Source organism: Heloderma suspectum, chromosome 5 (assembly GCF_057233095.1).
Source record: "Heloderma suspectum isolate Gila_16-S chromosome 5, 16-S_ref, whole genome shotgun sequence".
In the NCBI taxonomy this organism is placed as follows: Eukaryota; Metazoa; Chordata; class Lepidosauria; order Squamata; family Helodermatidae; genus Heloderma; species Heloderma suspectum.
Genome location: NC_139462.1, coordinates 76,319,975 through 76,340,503, shown reverse-complemented (window position 1 = coordinate 76,340,503; position 20,529 = coordinate 76,319,975). Strand labels below are relative to the sequence as shown.

The 20,529-nt window shown below is 40.6% G+C and overlaps 1 protein-coding gene across 3 annotated transcripts in view; it reads left to right on the top strand.

Moving 5' to 3' along the window:
• CBR4 (carbonyl reductase 4) overlaps positions 1–14,466 on the top strand; it is a 30,112-nt gene extending 15,646 nt beyond the window's left edge. For 2 of the 3 annotated variants that reach the window (XM_084856424.1, XM_084856425.1), the window contains exons 2-6: positions 2,312–2,453; positions 4,335–4,455; positions 5,154–5,290; positions 10,125–10,259; positions 12,927–14,466. In XM_084856424.1, the coding sequence (XP_084712550.1) occupies positions 2,312–2,453; positions 4,335–4,455; positions 5,154–5,290; positions 10,125–10,259; positions 12,927–13,105 (714 nt within the window). In that variant the 3' untranslated portion in view covers positions 13,106–14,466. The remainder of the gene's footprint in view (positions 1–2,311; positions 2,454–4,334; positions 4,456–5,153; positions 5,291–10,124; positions 10,260–12,926) is intronic. The other variant, XM_084856426.1, reaches the window with a different exon arrangement.
• Positions 14,467–20,529: the final 6,063 nt, after the last annotated feature.

Genomic DNA, 20,529 nt, shown 5'->3' with positions numbered 1-20,529 from the left:
ACATTTTTGATTTCACCAGAACATTTTTCATGTGACAGATTTGTTTTATTGAAATAACGGAAAAGCGGAAGTGAACTTAGAAGTTATTGTCGTATACTGTTTTGTAAGCACAGCTGAAAATCAGAATTTACTCTAGCACAAAAACAAACATGGTTTAATTAATATTCTCATTGATTATCCATTTGTTATTTGTACAGTGACTTCAAGAACTACCTGTGAAGGGCTAAGAATATGCAAACAATGTCATAGAGAAATAGGCCATATCATACATGCCCGAGGCAGCATTTATCATTTCAAAGCAGTTCACATCCATTTCAGAGCCAATCTATGTGTTGTGGTTACACTGTGTTTACACTTAGGAGGACTTTGCCAATATACTTATAAAGTAGTCTGCTTGAAGTGTCTTACTGATTTGAACGTCAAGGTTTAAAGGTATGAGAAGAGCGCAGACAGTATTAACTACACATCTGGCATGGGCTTTGCAATTATTCTAAACCACAATGCATTTGAGTGGCACAGGCAGAAATAAAACATGAATTGAATTCTTTTTCTGTGATGAAGCTTGTCTGCATTGTTAGCCTCTTAAATTGCTTCCTTTAAGATGTTGTGCATAGATATGCCTTGTGTATGTGTATACATAAAGATGCTTATGCCTGCCAGGTACTTCCAGAACACACAGAAAGCTGAAATATGTACAGATGTGCTTCCAACACTTCCTAAATACTAATAAGTCTGAAAACAGGGTATTACCATTTGTCTATGTCAAAATGGACATAACAGTGGCCAGCACACCTAACACAGTGCAAACCAAGGCACAGATGGAGCAGAATGGCAGACCAGATTTTTGGTGGGGCAATAATGGATCAAAATGCAGTTACATGGGACTTCCCCATTCATGTGACTTAATTGCTTTAATACTTTGATTGGACAAGGCCAGGGGACTTCCAATGGCAGCTGAACTGTCTGGTGTGTTGTGGCTGAGCAATAAATCAGGAATCCCTGGCTTGAATCTTACCTTTGCCATGAACTCACTAGGTGGCCTTGGACAAGCCATTCTTTTGCGATCTCAACCCCCTGATCTGCAATACAGGAGTGACACCTTTCAGGGTTGCTTAAGGTTTTCAATAAAATAATGTAGGTGAAGTTGGTTGAATATTCTAAAGCACTATAAATACAAATATGTTATCTAAGCTTGCAGAATGCAAGCATATAAAATGGGCATGGGAGTGCCCCTTTAGCTAAGGTGAGTCGCAAAAAAAGGTTTCGTTATTATAAGCCTCGAAATTCTACTTATAAAAATGATACCTTTTGCGCTAGTAATTTGAAAATATGGCATCCATGATCTACCTGATGAGGTTTACAATTGTGCAAAATTTCAAACTGATAAAAAGTGCCACAGGTACAGGAAGTTGAAAGTGCTGAAAATTGACACATCTGTATTTTTTACACTTACCCTCCATGCACCCACATCTTTGGTCAACAAAGATGGCCAGCATTGTCCTGGTCCTGTATCACCTTATGAAGCATCTAGCCTCACTGTTAGCCCATCCATCCAGCTACTCATGTAAGCAACAAACTGGCATGGTTCAACTCACAGGAAGATTCCTCTAGCAATACGCTAAGGCTCAGGTGCTTTGTAAAGCAATAAAGGACCAAGGCAATGTGGGGCATCTGTGCTGGTCCCAGGCACTCCATCTTCCACCTCTGGATTTGGGCATGAAAGACCAAGGAAAAGTAAATTGGAGGGTAAGCTGTATAGAAACACAATTTCTGACATTGTACAACAGCATCCCTGATCACAAGGCATGTCAGTTAAGGTGTCAGCCTTAGCTTCCTATTTTCTGGCTCTGTGGAGCTTGAGCCAGGATGAAATAGTCTTAACAGGCCTTAAACTGGCAGATTTTTTTGATCATTGAATTTACTACTGTTTGTGCTTGACTTTGTGTATTCATGCACACTCATGCATTTGTAAATATTTTAATTTTTTGCATCATAAGGTATACTGGAATGATGTACTATAAAACATTTTTAGTACAGTGTAAATGTGTAACATTCTAGGCTGTAGGGGGTGGGATGGCGTGGGGTGAAAAAGGAGATCATTCTCCTCTCACTCTCTTGTGCTTGCTGCAACAGCATTTTCTGTCTCGGAATCCACTAAATCTTGTTCTATTTAAAACCATAGCATGTAACAATTCTGTATGTTTAGTGATTGTTACATTGTCTCGTGTCAGTATGATAAACACTTACATACAAAACCAATATGTATATTATCTGTCACTGCTAGCAATTAATTGTCAGTTATGCTTTGGAGATGTCAAAGGTTTGTGCTATTTTCGGAGGATCTCGTGGAATTGGTCAGGCTGTTGCACAACTGCTAGCACAGAAAGGATATTGCCTGGCCATTATTGCAAGAAATTTGGACGTAGCTCAAACTACCGCAAATAACCTGGGAGGTATGTATACTTTTATGTTTGCTTTTTACATACACCTTAAACTTAGAAAACATGTCAAGTTATTAAAATAAAACATCCATTTACAATAACTTTCTAATCTTACAGAAAATAGCAGAATAATTTTAAATTGAATCATGCTTGCAAATCAACTGGTTCAACTTGTAACGTGAGGTAGTTCAAAAGGGTCTGATAAATGTCAGTGGGAATCTGTTGGTTTCACTTTTTTCCTGACAAGTTCCATACAATTTCTGGAAAGTATCCTCTGTGTATCTCATCCCTGTGAGGATGAGTTATATTAATAAAGCTATATCTCAAAAATGCTGGAATGGATGTTCAACTCCTGGTTCATATTTTCACATATGGTGGACATGCCCCACAGTTAATCAGTTTTGGAAAATGTATATAAAGATGCTGAGACAATCACAAAACAAAAAATTGAGTTTTTGCCAGAATTAGGTCTATTATCACTATTTGATGGAGCAAATAAAAATTTAAGACACAAACGGTGCAATCCTATGGCGCTAATCAGTGGCTAGACGGTCATAGGATAGGTCAGTTCCCGGGAACTGACCTCAGAGCCCGTGCTCCGAGGTAAGTTCCCTAAGAACTGACCTCCACCCCCTCCTGTGCTGCCTTGTAGGCAGTGCGGATCAGCCCCATGGACCGTGCTCGTAAGAGCAGCATGGAGGAGCGGGGTGTTCCTGGGGGTGGGCCAGGGCAGAAGTGCCTTTCTAACGCTTCCTATGCATTGTCCGGTGTCCTCCCCCCCTCCAACTTCCTGTGGCTAGACAGCCAAAATTGGCTGTCTAGCCATGAATGCAGGGCAGCTGAAGCACGGAGGAGAAGATCCCCTCTGCGCTGCTCCTGCCCTGCATTGGATAGGCAGTCGCCTCCAAGTTCGGAGGCAGCCACCTATCCCAACAGGATTGCGCCCAAAGACTTTCTGGCTTTTATATGGGTGGCAGCTTGACTAACTATAGCATCATCTTGGGGAAAGTAAATTGCAAAGCCAAAATGGAGGAATATGTTGCATTCTGTCACCTTGATGGAGAAATTAATAAATCGGGTTAGGCTACAAAGGTCTGAAAATTATAAGGATAGCTTCTATGAAAATTGGGCAGCTTTCATACATGTTAGAAATTATTCAAACAATATAGAACCTCCATATTCACATGGGATCCTGTTGCAACAATGTCACTATAAATGAATGAACATAATTAATAAGCATTTACAAATAGAAGCAAGAGTTGGTTTAATTTTAAATTGAAAAATAATTCGATTCTAGGAATGTAATGTATCCAGTGATTGATTTCTTTATATTTATTGGGTTATATGTTTATAATGAAACAATATGTATTATATCAATTTTTATATGACACTCAAGAAAAAATATTTGGGAAAAGTATCCTCTGTTAATAGCAGACATTGCTCCAATAGAAAATGGAACCTCATCTACTTCTATTGTTTTCAGGATCCACATGCTAATACCTCTCTATGATCCAGTTCACACATCATAACAACCCATGGTTAACAAATTCTGGTTTGTTTAGAGGATCAGCAGGAGCAAACATGTGTGCAGGTTCCCATGCACCTTCCCACTTCTGCTGCTATTAACAACCCAGAGGCGCTTTGTCCCTGGGTTGTTTCTGTGACATCCAAACCAAGAAATTGAACCCATGGGTTTATTGCAGCATGAGTGGGTGGGCAGGCAGGAACCTGCATGCATGCTCACTCTCACTCATCTTCTAAACAACCAATGGCTTGTAAACCGTTGGTTGTTACAATGTCTGAACCCAGCCTATATTTGTCTTTATTGACAATTGTGGTCTCTGAACATCTTGAGAGAGTTGGTGTCTCACTGAGGATTTTATTCCAACACAGCAGGTCATCGAGCGTTTAGTTGTGATGTTGCCAAAGAAGAAGACATCCAAAATACATTTAAAGAAATGGACAAGAGTTTAGGTCATATAAACTATCTGGTTAATGCTGCAGGTATCAACAGGTTAGTTTCAGATTTAAATTGTAGTCAAAATTACACTTTTGAAAAAAAACTCACATAAATGTACAAATAAAAACCGGAAAATAACATGGTTTATTTGTTTTTGAGTTTAAAGTCAGTCTTTAAATATATCTAATAGCTTGTGGAAGAAATATCTATCGGTTAGTTGGCCCTTCTTTGGCTTAAGTTACTAGACTTAACAGTTCATTATCCTGAAAGAACCCTTTAATTTGGTTCAGTCTCTCTAAACTGATCAAAGGCTGAATAAGAATTTTGGGGCTCTTTGTCTACCTCTGTTTCATCTGAAAGGACATGTTTAAACAATAGAACAATAGTATCTTGTCTAAGCCTTGAGGGACTGTTAAAATTTACTGCAATTACAGGGTGATTTACAGTGAGGAAAGGTGTATAGATAAAACATTCTGCCATACCCTGCTCAAGAAGACAAAGCTTGCTCGTTAGTCATTAATAAGCAACATTGGGTAAATCAGGTACACAGCTGATTTTCATAATGAAATTTTAGAATTTAGACTTTTATGCCTCTCTAGGCTTAAACATTAAACAATGATAGTGAACTTACAGCAAATTGGCTGACATGACCATATTTATTTTGCTTGAACACATTGTCCAGTTTCTTTCTTGAGTCTAATGATCACAATTTTTCCAAGAATTAATGTTAACCTCTGTCATTTTTTTACTAGGGATGGCTTGTTATTGCGAACCAAAGCTGATGATATGGCATACCAGCTTCAGATCAATCTTTTGGGAACAATGTTGACATGCAAATCTGCTGTGAAGAGTATGGTTCAACAGCAGGGTGGTGCTATTGTTAACGTAGGTGTGTCTGCCTAAGCAAATGTGATTATATTTGATGAATACTAATGTTTTTGAGAAACAATGTAAGCTGTATTAAAACTTCACTTACATAAATGCATATGGTTGAAAGTTATTATCAGAGTTAACCACAACATCTTTGGGGACATTCGGTTGGATTCAAAGGCGCCCTTTTGCATGCAGAAGGGGTATTCCACTTATAGAAGGCCACTTTTACATTTCAGACCAAAGCATTGCACAGAGCGAAACAAAATCCAAAGGTACTCTTCTGCTTGCTGAAGAATTTGTTCAAGCAGAAGCAAGAAAACTGCTCTAGGAGCTACATATTATAGCTCTGCATGGACTCTTCTGCTAGTGCGTACCCAACTGTTTGAGAAACAGCATTAGTTGCTGTTTTCATTCACAGTCCTCTGGAAGCAAACCATTATTTGGCAAGCATTTATTTGGCATTATTTTGCCTGCTCCCTGAGAAGATCCTCACAGGTTAGGTCTTTTATGTCATTTTATTGAACTGCATATTCACCCCCACTGCTCACCTTTAAAGTGAGTCTTTTTAGAGTTTTCCAAGTTTTTAAAAAAGTTGTTTGGGATATGGTAGGATGTTAAGTTTACAATTTGTGAAAGTGAGGAAGAAAAATGGCTATTGAAGCTGGTCCAATATCTGTTTTCTGTAATTAATGGATATGCATTGGATATCCTAGGTAATTCAAAGACGCTTAGAACTGAAATGGTGAAGATGTCCCCTATTCTTGCATATGTAGTTGTTTGTTTGTGTACTGTATTTTCCTGTAGTGGAGGATATCCTTGTATGGGTTGCTCCTCCCACTCACTTTGATTGACAGGGACATGTAAATTAGCTAAACTGCCTTCTCACATGGGGGAGCAGCCTCCTGCTTCCAGTTTTGTTTCCTGCCTCAGCTCCGAGCAGGCTGCTGGAGTCATTGCTTGAGCCTCCAGCCTATTTCTCACTATATTTCTTTATTTCTTTTTTTCCTACTTCCTGCTTTTCTCCTCAGCCTTTTCCCTAAAGTGCTTCTTTCTTTTTTTTTTAAAGAGGCCTGCCATGTGTTGGAATTGATGGCACTATCTGCAAGAGAAATGCTTTGCATTTTCCATCCAGAGGCAGTCGTCCTTTGCTTGGATCCAACTTCTATTCCAAACATTAATTCTGTTTTCCACAGAGCTCAATAAATCATTTTGCCATCCTTTGTCCTCGTCCAAGTTGACCTCTTGAGAAAGGCTGACACACCTTGGATGTTAGGGTAATGTTTAAGATTTACCTCAAAAGGATATTGCATCCTTCCATGTATCTGGTTCTCTTTGCATTTGACTTCATTGGGCAGAAAGTCCTCCAACTTAACCCTGGCTAGATGGATTAAAGCCTGCATTGCTCTCTGTTATCAGACCTTTGGTTCTGCTTTGCTTGGGGGGATTTCTACTCACTCCATGAGGCATGCAGCCATATATGTGTCCTTTGGGACCGATGCTCCCTTTATTGACATTTCTGGGCTGCCACCTAGAAGTCACTTGCTTTGGCAAAGCCTTCTTTTGGCTGGAGGGTGCTCCAACAAGTGGTTTCTGCGTAGAGGGTTTTTTGCAGTGACTGTCCATCCCTCTTTTGGCACCACTGTTTGACATCCCATATGAGGATATCCCCCTCCAATACAGGAAAAAAGAACATTGGCTCTTACCATGATATTTCTGTATTGGATGGAGGATATCCTACCCACCCAGCAGTTTTTTTTTTGTCACTGCTGTGTGGGGTATGTTCTTATTCTGTTTATTGGGCTCTGTTTTTCTACTATTAGACCACTCTATTTCATCATCCTTTCTTTTTTTCTGGGAGTAGGGTTTTATTGTTCAGATTTTTGGTTATTTCTTCCCTGGCTGTGGCACCTTTTGAACCTGGAAGCGGGAGGTTACTCTCCCATGTGAGAGGGCAGTTGAGCTCATTTAAATGTCCCAGCCAATCAGAGCAAATGGGAAGAGCAACCCACTCAGCGGTATCCTCCATCCACTACAGAAAATGAACATATGGTAAGTACCAACATTCCTTTTTATTCTGCTTTTTAGACAATTATTGTCTCCCCAAATGGCTCATATCATTAAAAAGAGAGAGAGCAAGGCCCTGCTATCAGTCTTACAAATTAAAAAGACAAGACACACAAGGGAAGAGGAGTGGAGGGAAAGGAAGAGAAGGGAGATCAGTTTTTCAAGGCAAAAACAAGGTGGTGAGCTAGAATTGGGCATTTAAATGCACTTTGGGTCAGGCTGATTGTCTCTTGCTGGGGTTCTTGCTTGAATAGCAGTTGGTGGCTATTTGGAGGAGGCCAGAGTGTTCATTCCCCTTACTTCTGCTTTCCCAAGGCTACAGGTAGTTGGTGCCACATGTTCTTTGTGACAGTGAGGGGGACAAGAGTTCCCTGCAACTGCTCTTTCTCTGGCAAATGGATAAGGTCAGGATGTTCACCCCTTAACTTAATGTTATTCCTGGCAAGCAGGGGATGCACCCTTCCAGTAGTCCTTGGTCTCCTGGCTGATAGCAGAAGCCAAAGTGTTCATCCCTTTCCTCTCTAGTCCCAAATAGCACTAATATTCCAATACAAGTTACATTTTATTGTTAGCTTTATGTTGAAAGATGCCTTGGGGGCTGAAAGTGGGAAGGAGGGGCATAAATATTTTTAAGTAAATAATATATATATTTAGGTGTGAAAGAATTGCCGGAATCATTTTTTCTAAAAAAAAAAATAAGTCACCTTCTCCAGTATTAAATGCCTCCATACAAAATGCCTGTAATGTCGTAATAGCTTCATCGAAGCCATAGGAAACACACTGCAAAACTGAATGTGCCCTTTATTTTTTAATGGTCTTAAGGCAAAACATTTTACACAGAGATGGTTTTAAAACAGAAAAAGTAGAATGATAAGTTAAAGATTATTTTAAATACTTAAGGTGCTTAGTTCTTTTCTTTCTGGATTGACTTGATTTCAGGGTCATGTTATAATTTTACATACAAGGAACAGGTAAGTATAGAACGATGTCAGAAGAAAGTGGAATATTATAATTCTTTTTATTCCATTTAGTTGTCAGGTTCTATAAGTAAAATGATTTTCTCTTGGCTTTGTAGCGTTAAATCTTTGCCAATATAGCCACTTCGGTATATGTGAACACTTCTATCCTTGACAGTGCTACCCCTATGCACAGCACTTGTGTGCTGAAACATTTTTAGAAGGAAAATCATGGGATGAAATCCAATTCTGTTCATCCACCAATGGTATCTGTTAGTGGACCAGATTTCCCCCTCCTCTGGCAGGCCCTATGTTCCCCCACCCATCTGCTCTGCCGCAAATTTTAGGGGTGCATGGGGACTGCAGGGGGAAGGAGAGGATGGGAAATTTGTTGCTTAACTGGAAGTCCTCATGCAACATTGAACATTGCCTATGGTTTTGGTTTGTTTATCCTTTTATCTGTGCAATACTTGTAGCAAAGCAAGTTAACATTGTAAATATTGGCAGTTTCTATCAGTAATTATCAATATTAAACACATAAGTACATAGGAGACGTAAAACACGTCTTTCTAAATCTGCATATTGTAAGCAGTTTTGTTAATGGGAATAATGCATATTCCCATTGCATATTTGCTTTCTGTCTAATCACTTTATATTATTCAAGACCTTCTGTCATTTTTTTAGTCTGCCTTATACTGAGTCTCCATAAGTTGGCTAAAATGCATATTTATTTCCACCCATATCTTAATGAGATTGTAGAATTTATCAGATACCTATTTACACACCTGTTCCTGGACAACACATAACTGCATAGTGGGAAGGGGCTGATGCTGGCAAGCTGAGGGCAAAGATTGTTAAACCATGGGAAATAAATATTGGGGGAGGGCAGGGTTAACTGACAAACTCTTTAAACGTTCCCCAAATGGGAAGTAACTATATCATGGGGACTCTAGCCTCAGGCCTTTGGTACTTCTCTAGCTCCTGAAGCTAATGTACACTCACTGGGAAGGTTTGCTTGATCAAACAGCCCACCATGGCTTATTTAAGCCACAGTGGGCTTCAGTGCATGTGTGTGGTCATTTTAAATATTCAAGCCACATGTCATGTGAACCCATCGCCTATTCTAGGGTTATACAAGGGTTGTTTAATCCTCGCACAACCCCCACCGCCCAGGTTCAGATGACACGACAAGCTGCGGCCATGGCTTGAATATTCAGATACTATCTGGCATGTGCTGCAGGCCACTATGGCTTAAACAAGTCACAGTGGCTGTGGCGATCATACAAATCTGGTCATGGTCTGATGGAGCATTGGGAGAAGCAAGGGATCAGTTTGGGTGTAGGGGGAAGGAGGACATCAGCCAGCCTGCCAGCTATCTCTCCCTCTGTCCTCACCTCTCTACCCATTGCAAGTGTTTTTGAGTTCCTGCTTGGATTTTTATATGGCTGACTTAAACTATATCTGTTAATATAATTTATTGAATGCATGCTTGCTTCTTCAGTGTAAGGTCTTTATGCACATTAGGCAAGTAATATAGGCTTATAGAATCATAGGGTTGGAAGGGGCTTATAAGGCCGTGGAGTCCAACAGGACTCAATGCAGGAAGGCTGATTCCCAGGTGGTCTTCTATCTAGGTATTAACCAGGGCTGATCCTGCTTAACTTCCGACATCAGACGAGATCGGGCACATCCAGCCCTTTGCTCGTCGTTTTCAATCATTTAGTTAAAAGTTCAAAATTTATCAAGGTGTACGGTATAGCTATTATAAAAATAAATCTGTTTGGCTAGAACTCTTGATCTTTGACTACCTTTATTTTTGGTGTATTTTAGGAAGTATTGTTGGATTGAAGGGCAATGCTGGTCAGAGTGTATATAGTGCCAGCAAAGCAGGATTAGTTGGATTTTCACGCTCTCTTGCTAAAGAAGTAGCAAGAAAGAACATTCGAGTGAACATGGTTGCTCCAGGTTAGTTTTGAGTTCAATTACTTATTTCCTGAATGTCACTTGGGATTCAGTATGTTAGTAAGATTGGAGTGACAAAATGCGAACGCTCTGAACTCCTTATGTGCAGAATGTAAAACAAAATGGGGATTTCTCCAAACTTTCAGATGTTGGTATCAGTCCCATAATTGCATCAATTATATACTCAGTTGGTAGAGGAATAAGAGTAGTTGCGATAGTTATTTACAGTTTTCAAGAAAATATACCCTGAAGTTTACATGGCAACAGTAGAGACTAAAAACAACCTACGTTTCGCTGATATGATTATGACCTCACCCTTTGGTTCCTCCATCTACTATTGATTGGTCTATGGATATTAAGTGGATTTTTACACACACACACACACACACACACACTCCTGCCTTTTTCAAAGGTCTGCTGTCACCTTTCAGGCCTCAAACTCCTGCTAGGCCAATAAGGTGAGCAAGTTAGCAAATTGAAGTCTTATAGGTAGAAGGTAGATGGGGGTTCTGTTCCTCTAAGTACTGTTACTGAGCTGGACTTTCCCATTGTCTCCCCTGCCTTCTTTAATCAATATGCTGTTGGTTTGTAGGTCATAAGGTAGATGTGATAGCAGGGCTATAAAAAAAGCAGGAAAGAGTGTGAAAATCTAGCTCAAAAACTGGTCTTTTTCAGAAGTAGCTGCTAGATGGGCTGGATAGTGATGTCATAATCCTGACAACCAATAGAAGAGACATTTCAGTTTCTCTTCAGGATTGCATTGTTTCAGCCAACTTAAAAGTATTTCTTAATGAAAATTATAACAATGACAGCAGTTATTCCTTTCCTATAGCTACAGACTAAATAATTGTTGACAACACACTGGGGGTTGTATCCAGTGTTAGTCTAACATACATCCCATTTATTTCAGTGGGTCTACTCTAAGTAGGGCTAACTGTGGATACAACCCTGAATTTTCAAATTTAGGACAAATCCTCATTATGGAACCAGCAACCAATAGTGTGAAGAATTGTGATGTCTTTTAACTGAGTTAAAGCCCAAGTACAAAATTAAAATTTGCATCTATATTTTAAATAGCCTCTTTTAGCTCCATTTTGGATTTGGTACTTTACGTCATATATTTTAAGGATTATTTTTATTTTAAAAACAGGAATATATTAGTCACTTAGCTGTTCTGTATTTGTAGGGTATAGCTGTGTTTAAGGACTCTTGCCTTTTGTTCTTATTGCTAGTTGTCCTTTAGTGTTGTTGTTGTTGTTGTTCAGTTGTTAAGTCGTGTCCGACTCTTCGTGACCCCATGGACCATAGCATGCCAGGCCTTCCTGTCCTCCGCTCTCTCGCGAAGTGTGCTCAAAAAACAAATATAACCTGTAGATATTTTGATACTATCCTTGATGAGCATGTACATATAAACAGGGACCTCTAATAATTAAGGAAATATTTAAGATCCTCATATACTTCTTTTGATTCTGTGGATAACTTATCTTCATGCAGAAATAGTTTCCAGACTTTGTCTGCTTTAGTAATAGCAAGTATTTTGTTTTCTCTTTGTTTAAAAGAGAACTGTTAGTGACTGCATGACTGAACAGAAGAATAATTATTGGCTTAGCAAAAAAACAAACAGCCTTCATAATTTTATGTATGTACACACACAGAATAATTAGTTCTCGCATAAACACTGTCCTTTATTTTGAATAATTTCATTGGAACTTCTCTACTAGCTACGGCAAGATGTGGTTTTGAACATTAACACTTTCTGGCATCTCAGCCAGCCTCTAGCAATGCACTGAATAACACTAACAAAAGTCCCTGGATATGAGAATTTAACCTCCAACCCCCGAACCTAAGGCATAAATACATTGTCATGCATTGTCTCTGTTCATTTTATTCAATTCTGATGTCCCTTGATTTTACCCTACTAAGGCTGCAATCCTAAGTACACTTTCCAGGTTGGAGGCCCATTGAAATCTATGGGACCTACTTCTGAATAGGCATGCAAGGGGTTGCACTGCAAGGCTGTCAGTGCATGAGTTGCTTTCTATTTATTTTATAGTGAAACACACCTTTTCTTCATTGAAATATTTCAGTTAACTTGAAGAGGCTGTAGTGGAAAGTCAGAAGTAGAACTCTTGTATTCTAAATATGGAAACTTCCTTCTGGGTCTATTCAAGGGCAGCTTCCCCTTCAAATGTTTATATGCTGTAAGATGGAAACAAGTCTTGGGCTTGTTTCCACCCCTCTGCCCTTCACCACACACAAAAGCTTATACCTATACTGGCGGATCCTGCAGTTATTTGAACACAGGATCTGTCTGACCCTGGAATGTAGAACTCTCATTTAAATAAGGGAACTTCCAGTGCAGTTGTATCCTTCTGTGTGTGCTGAGTAGGGTAGCCATGTGACCTACTTTACAGAGGACAGTCCTCCGTTTGAAGGGATGTCAGAGGATAGTCCTGTATTAGAAGGCATCTCCTATTTGAATGGCTGTCCTGTCCAACTGTTTTTAAAATTGGTTCTCAGTTGTGGAATTGTGCTATGAGTTTTGACAGATGCATGACACTGAATCTCAGGAGACTATAGATGCGATAATAGGAATTATTAATAAGAATTATATCAGGATTTTACTTAATCTTATTTCATAAGCATCTTTCCCCCTTCCTTTTTGTTAAGGTTTTATTCATACAGATATGACAACACATCTGAAAGAAGAACAGTTGAAGAAAACTATTCCTCTTGGAAGATTTGGGGAGCCATATGAAGTTGCCAAAGCAGTTGTATTTCTTCTAGAATCTCCTTATATAACAGGACATGTTCTAGTTATAGATGGAGGTCTGCAACTTCTGATTTAAAAGTCATAATAGCATAGTCTTGAGTTGTGGGGAAACCCAAGAAATGAACTGGGATGATGGCTCTCTTGCCAGTCTTTTAAATTAAATTAGTACAATTTCTACATAGTCTTGCAAATTATGGGCTTACCTTGAATTTAGATAAACAAATTCTGATGCATGACACCAAATGAGAAAATGTAATTCCAGGGTTCCATTTCAATATGTGATTATGAATATGAGAAAGAGGCTTTTTTCTGGAGAATTAGGATAAAAATATTCTAAATTTAACATTGAAAGCAGTCCTATGCTCCCTGTGAAGAGCCAAGGAGCCACTGGATGCCATGGTCCGTCCTCTCTTCAGGTGTAGAAGGAGCTCTGCTGCCAGGGGTTATCCCTGGACAGCAGTGGAGCTTTCTACTCCTATGGCACAGCGCAGTTTGGGGGGCATCTGAGGGGCAGCCATGGATCCTCAAGATCCTAGCTTCCTTCATTGCCCTGACATGGCCCAAACAGAGCTGGAAACTATGCCAGCCCAAGATCTGGTATAGTTAATTCTCTCCCATTAAAGGAATGTGTGTGTGTGTGTATAAATGGCCCTACTTTCTGTTCTGGCTGGCACAAGCCGGCAGGACTTAGGAACTGGTGGTAGCTCTTTCACTGAGTTCCCCACCATCAGCAGCAGGATTGCTCTGCCCATGCTTTATTTGTTAAAACAGTGTCTTACAACACCTTACAAACTAACAGGATTTATTGTGACATAAGCTTTCATGAACTAGAGCTTACTTCATCAGATGAAATCAGCTCTATTCCACAAAAGCTTATGCTACGATAAATCTTTTAATCTTTAAGGTACCCCAAGACTCTTGGTCCTTTTTGCTGAAAAAGGCTAAAATGGCTACCCCTTTGAAGTTGGTTTACTTTTAGTTCATTTTGCAAGTCCAGTATGATATTTTTTTCATCGTTTATGTTGTGGGTGTTCCACTCAGAGTGGTGAAGCAAACTGATGATCTAGTGCTTAGGAATGTTGACAAGTCAATAACCCAGCTGTGTTGGAGTAGGACATACTGCATGAGCATTTATTTTGGTTCTCCTGTTAAGTGGTTCCTAATAAAGAATGTAAAGTGCTGAACCTCATGATTTTGGGTTTCTTAAATAATAATTTTGATATGTTGTTTCATTCAAAGTACTTAAAAGAGTGATAAATTATTATTTAGAAATGACATATCCTAGCCTTCTCTAATTGAAGCATAAATATTTGCCTTTGCAAACACTTCAGAATGGTTTCTCTACATGTCTTTTTAAGAAGATGATAAAATGTTCATGCTGTTGCAAAACATCAGGAATGCTGTGATTATTTTTTATTTTATAAACTGTCAGCACTTTTGGAGGAGCTTCATTTTTCAGGGCAGAAACTAGTATTAATCTCAAAGGTATGGGTATCTTTTTCCTGCATTCAAGAATGAAAAATATAATCACTTGCCATATTGGAAGCTATCAAAGCAATATTCTGCCTTATGCTGGATATCTTACATACCCTACCGTATGCAGACTTTTTTTTACACCCATACACACCTAGAATGCAAACACATATTTCATATCCACTACAGTATCTAGATAACAGAGATGTTCAACATTATACTGTATGAATGTCAATGTACATGGATGTTAGGGGCGTAATCCTATGCAGATAGGCGGCTGCCTCTGAACTCGGAGGCAGCCGCCTATCCAATGCAGGGCAGGAGAATCATAGAATAGTAGGGTTGGAAGGGGCCTACAAGGCCATCGAGTCCAACCCCCTGTTCAATGCAGGAATCTAAGTCAGAGCATCCCTGACAGATGGCTGTCCAGCCTCGTCTTGAATGCCTCCAGTGTGGGAGAGCCCACTACCTCCCTAGGTAATTGGTTCCATTCTCGTATTGCTCTAACAGGATGTTTTTCCTGATGTTCAGCTGGAATCTGGCTTCCTGTAACTTGAGTCCATTCTTCCGTGTCCTGCACTCTGGGATGATCGAGAAGAGATCCTGGCCTTCCTCTCTGTGACAACCTTTCAAGTTCTTGTAGGGCGCTAGCATATCTCCCCTCAGTCTTCTCTTCTCAAGGCTAAACATGCCCAGTTCTTTCAGTCTCTGTTCATAGGGCTTTGTTTCCAGTCCCCTGATCATCTTTGTTGCCCTCCTCTGAATCCTCTCCAGTTTGTCTGCATCCTTCTTAAAGTGTGGTGCCCAGAACTGGACACAGTACTCCAGATGAGGCCTAACCAGTGCTGAGTAGAGGGGAACTAGTACTTCCCGGGATTTGGAAGCTATGCTTCTATTAATGCAGCCCAAAGTAGCATTTGCCCTTTTTGTAGCCATATCACATTGTTGGCTCATATTCAGCTTGTGATCGACAACAATTCCAAGATCCTTCTTGTGTGTCACGTTGAGCCACGTATCCCCCATCTTGTAACTGTGCATTTGGTTTCTTTTTCCTAGGTGCAGAACTTGGCATTTATCCCTATTAAATGTCATTCTGTTGTTTTCTGCCCAGCGCTCCAGTCTATCCAGATCACTTTGAATTTTGTTTGTCTTCCAAAGTATTAGCTATCCTGCCCAATTTTGTGTCATCTGCAAATTTGATCAGCATTCCCTGCACCTCCTCCTCCAAGTCATTAATAAAAATGTTGAAGAGCACTGGGCCCAGGACTGAGCCCTGCGGTACCCCACTCGTTACGTCTCCCAAGTTTGAGAAGGTCCCATTGATAAGTACTCTTTGAGTCCGATTCTGTAGCCAACTGTGGATCCACCGGATCGTTGTTTCATCTAGCCCACTTTGAGCTATTTTGCTCATCAGGATATCATGGGGCACTTTGTCGAAAGCTTTGCTGAAGTCGAGGTATATTATGTCTATAGCATTCCCACAGTCCACAAGGGAGGTGACTTGATCAAAAAATGAGATCAGATTCATCTGGCAGGACTTGTTCTTGACAAATCCATGTTGGTGTCGAGTAATCACTGCATTGTTTTCAAGGTGCTTACAGATGGCTTGCTTTATCATCTGCTCCAGAATTTTCCCAGGGATTGATGTCGGACTGATTGGTCTGTAGTTCCCAGGTTCCTCCTTTTTTGAAGATAGGGACCACATTAGCCCTCCTCCAGTCATCTGGCACTTCACCCATCCTCCGTGATTGCTCAAAGAGAACAGACAGTGGTTCTGAGAGTTCTTCTGCCAGTTCCTTTATTACTCTAGGATGCAATTCATCTGACCCTGGAGATTTGAACCCATTCAAAGTAATTAGGTGTTCCTTGACCATATGCCAATCTGATCTCATACTGATCTCAAGCTGCAATCCTGCCCCTTCAGCCTGTACTTCGCCTTTGCCAGGGGGGTCATAGACCCTCTTTTGGGAGAAGACTGAGCCAAAGTAGGAATTGGGCACTTCTGCCTTTTCTTTGTCATCTGTTATTGTTTTGCCATCCTTATTTAATAGCTGAACAACCATTTCTTTCCTCTGCCTTTTACTATGCACGTAGCTGAAGAAAGCCTTTTTGTTGTTTTTAGCATCCCTCGCTAACCACAGCTCATTCTCAGCTTTAGCCTTCTGATGCCATCCCTGCAATTCTGTGCTACCTGCCTGTACTCTGCCTATACTCTGCCTTCTTTCCACTTCCTATATGTGTCCTTTTTTGTTTTCAGGTCATCCCTAAGCTTTTTGTGAAGCCACATTGGCTTCTTCCGTTGTCTTCCATCTTTTCTTCTTGTTGGAATTGTTTGTAATTGTGCCTTGAGAATTTCCTTTTTTAAAAGCTCCCACCCATCTTGGACTCCTTTTCTCGTTAGCGTCGTTTGCCATGGGACCTTACTGATCATTGTTCTGAGTTTATTAAAATCAGCTTTCCTAAAATCCAGGGTACGCGTTTGACTACATTCGGCTTTTGCTTTTGCTTCCCTTAGAGCCAAGAACTCAAGTACAACATGGTCGCTTTCCCCCAGAGTTCCTGTAACTGCTGCTTTATCAAGCATGGAGGGGATCGTTCCCTCTGCATTTCTCCTGCCCTGCATTTTCGGCTAGACAGACAATTTCAGCTGTCTAGCCATGGGAGGGCAGAACGGGGGAGGAGGCTGCCGGATGACACATAGGATGTGTCATACCGGCATTTCCGCCCTCCCCACCCCAGAACGCCTCCAGAATGCCTTGTTTTGGCCTCTCCTCCTGTGAGACCGGAACACAAGGCTGCTCCGCGCTGCCTGCAAGGCCATGCGGGAAGTGGGGGAAGGTCTGTTCTCCAGGAACCGACCTCAGAGTGTGGGCTCTGAGGTCGGTTCCTGGAAAACCAGCTATCCTATGGCTGTCTAGCTGCTGACTAGTGGCCATAGGATTTCTCCCTAAGTCACTGTTTTTTATTTGCACAATTGTCTAGCTTAGAGATAAAGAATTAAAGAATCTTATTGGGTTTAGTGGCCAAGCTGCCAATTTTAAATTGAAAATTGGACTGCATCAATAATGCAGATGTCCAGTTAGATCCGTAAATAGAATTGGCAGAAATATAAGCATAGCAGAAAAATGTAAACAAAAAAAACTATATACAGTCCTGCTATAGGTCTTAAAATGTGGTCTGGAAAAAACTATACAGTTGATTTTCATATAGGCTTGATCCAACAGGAATGAGAGGGAGAAGCAAGTGTGCTTACATGTTTGGAAAAATGATGTCTGTATGAACAGATCTCATGAGTGGATCATGTAAAGATCTCCTTTTCACCTCTTGAGGTCAGTATAACTTAAGGGATAGTGGTTCATCAAGATAAATTTAATAGTATGGATGTTGTGTTTCATACTGTAACAAAGTTTGTGCTGTCTATCTTCAACTTAGGTTTGGCTTGAATTTTCAGAGCTAATACATGCTGTTAGGTACCCTGTTTTCCAAACTTTTCTTAGAACTGATACATAATTGAAAAAAAGTCCCAATTTTAGATAACAAAACTATATCATTTGTCCACATAAATGTCCATTCACATATTTTGCTCAAACCTCGTGGCTTGAAAATGAATGCTCATTTCTTCTCTGTATATGGAATTATTTCATGAAGTTTAAATGATTGCACTGAATTCAATAGACCTAAGTGCTCTTAACTTTATACTGAATTGTGGCCAAAGTGTGCAGAATATTACATAGGCATGATGATATGACACAATTAGAGCTACGGGAAAGATCCAACCCAAACTAAGCACTTTTAAATCCATTTGATTTAAATGGGGAAAAATAAGTATGAAATCAGTGGGTCTTAAGTGCTTCACTTTGACCTGTGCCACACAAAAATTCAAATACAGTTGAATCCAAAGACATCCAGGCCATCTCAAACAGTAATTTCCTAATTTGGCTGTGGAGAAAAAGTTGCATCTACAGACAGGGCCAGAAATATTGGAACAAGGATAACTGTTTTGGCAGTTGATCTCCGTACACCACTACATTGAAGTTGAAAGGAAATACACCCAGATGGGAGCGAAGTCAGGACTTTCAGCCATAATTCAAGGGATTTGGCAAAAGTAGGGCACTAACCATTCAGGAAGTGCAGCCAGTGGCATGCGCACACACACCCATCGTTGGTGGCTCATAATGGAATGAATGGCTGACAAGCAGCTGCATGGCCAGGTGTGGCCTGTTTCCTGGGTACCCCATGACCAATCAAGCAGAGAAAAGGCCTGGAGGTGGTTCTGAGTGTTACATTTGTGTTTGGTAGCTATTCACTGGAACTCCCAACATGAGGTCCAAAGAGGTGTCCATGCAAGTGAAGGAGGCCATCATTAGGCTGAGGAAACAAAATAAACCCATCAGAGAGATAGCAGAAACAGTGGGAGTGGCCAGTACAACAGTTTGGAACATCCTGAAAAAGAAGGAATTAACTGGCAAGCTGAGCAACAGCAAAAGGCCTGGCAGACCATGGAAGACAACTGAAGTGGATGACCGCAGAATTCTGCTCATGGTGAAGAGGAACCCTTTCACAACATCCAGCCAGGTCAAGAACACTCTTGTGGAGGTAGGCAGGTCATTGTCAACATCTACAGTCAAGAGACAGCTTTATGAATGTAAATACAGAGGCTTCGTGACAAGGTGCAAACCACTGGTAATGCTCAAGAACCAAAAGGCCAGATTAGCCTTTGCCAGCAAACACCTAAAAAGGCCTGCCCAGTTCTGAAATAAGATCCTTTGGACTGATGAAACCAAGATTAACTTGTACCACAATGATGGGAAGAGAAAAGTATGGAGAAGGAAAGGAACAGCTCATGATCCAAAGCATACCACATCATCTGTCAAACATGGTGGAGGCAGTGTGATGGCATGGGCATGTATGGCTGTCAATGGAACCGGGTCACTGGTGTTTAGTGATGACCTGACTGCTGAAAAAAGCAGCAGGATGAATTCTGAAGTGTATAGGGCTATACTTTCTGCTCAGATTCAGCCGAATGCTGCCAAACTGATAGGACGCCGCTTCATATTGCAGATGGACAATGACCCAAAACATACAGCAAAAGCTACCCCAGAGTTTCTGAAGGCAAAGAAGTGGGATGTTCTTCAATGGCCAGGTCAGTCACCTGATCTCAACCCAATAGAGCATGCTTCTCACTTACTGAAGACAAGACTGAAGGCAGAAAGACCCACAAACAAGCAGCAGCTGAAGGCAGCTGTAGTAAAGGCCTGGCAAAGCACCTCGAGGGAGGAAACTGCATTTGGTCATGTCCATGGGTTCCAGACTTCAGGCAGTCATTGACTGTAAAGGATTTTCATCCAGGTATTAAAGGCGATCCTTAAGTTTGAAATGATGATGGTTTGTTCCATTACTTATGAGCCACCAGCGATGGGTGTGTGTGTATGCCACTGGCTGTCCTTCCTGAATGGTTAGTGCCCCACTTTTGTCAAACCCCTTGAATGACAGTGGAAAGTCCTGACTTCACTCCCATCTGGGTGTGTTTCCTTTCAACTTCGATGTGGTGGTGTACAGAAGCCAACTGCCAAACCAGTTATCCTTGTTCCAGTATTTCTGGCCCTGACTGTATGTAGGCAGTGCCTGTTAAAACTTCACGATGGTTTTGAGGTTCCATGGTCAGGGATGGATATCTACACTAATAGCTTAAGTGCTCTTAACTTTATGTTGAATTGTATCTGAAGTGCATAGTTCTGAGTTTGTGCATAGCTTCACAGAACCCAAAGTTTCTTTTCTGTTCCACCATGATATACTATGCCATTTCAGCTATTTCAACAAAATCTGCTGGCATAAATTAGTGGGTTTAAATATAGTCAGACTTATTTGCTGGAACTAAGTGAAAATACTTATTTATAACAAGTAGATATACCTTAATTCACTTAGGGATCCTACTAACAAACTTTAATAGTATTTGGGATTCATAAGATTTAGAAAGCAGCTTTCCCACACTGAGTTTTGTGCTCTACGTGCTATTTAGCTGCCAAA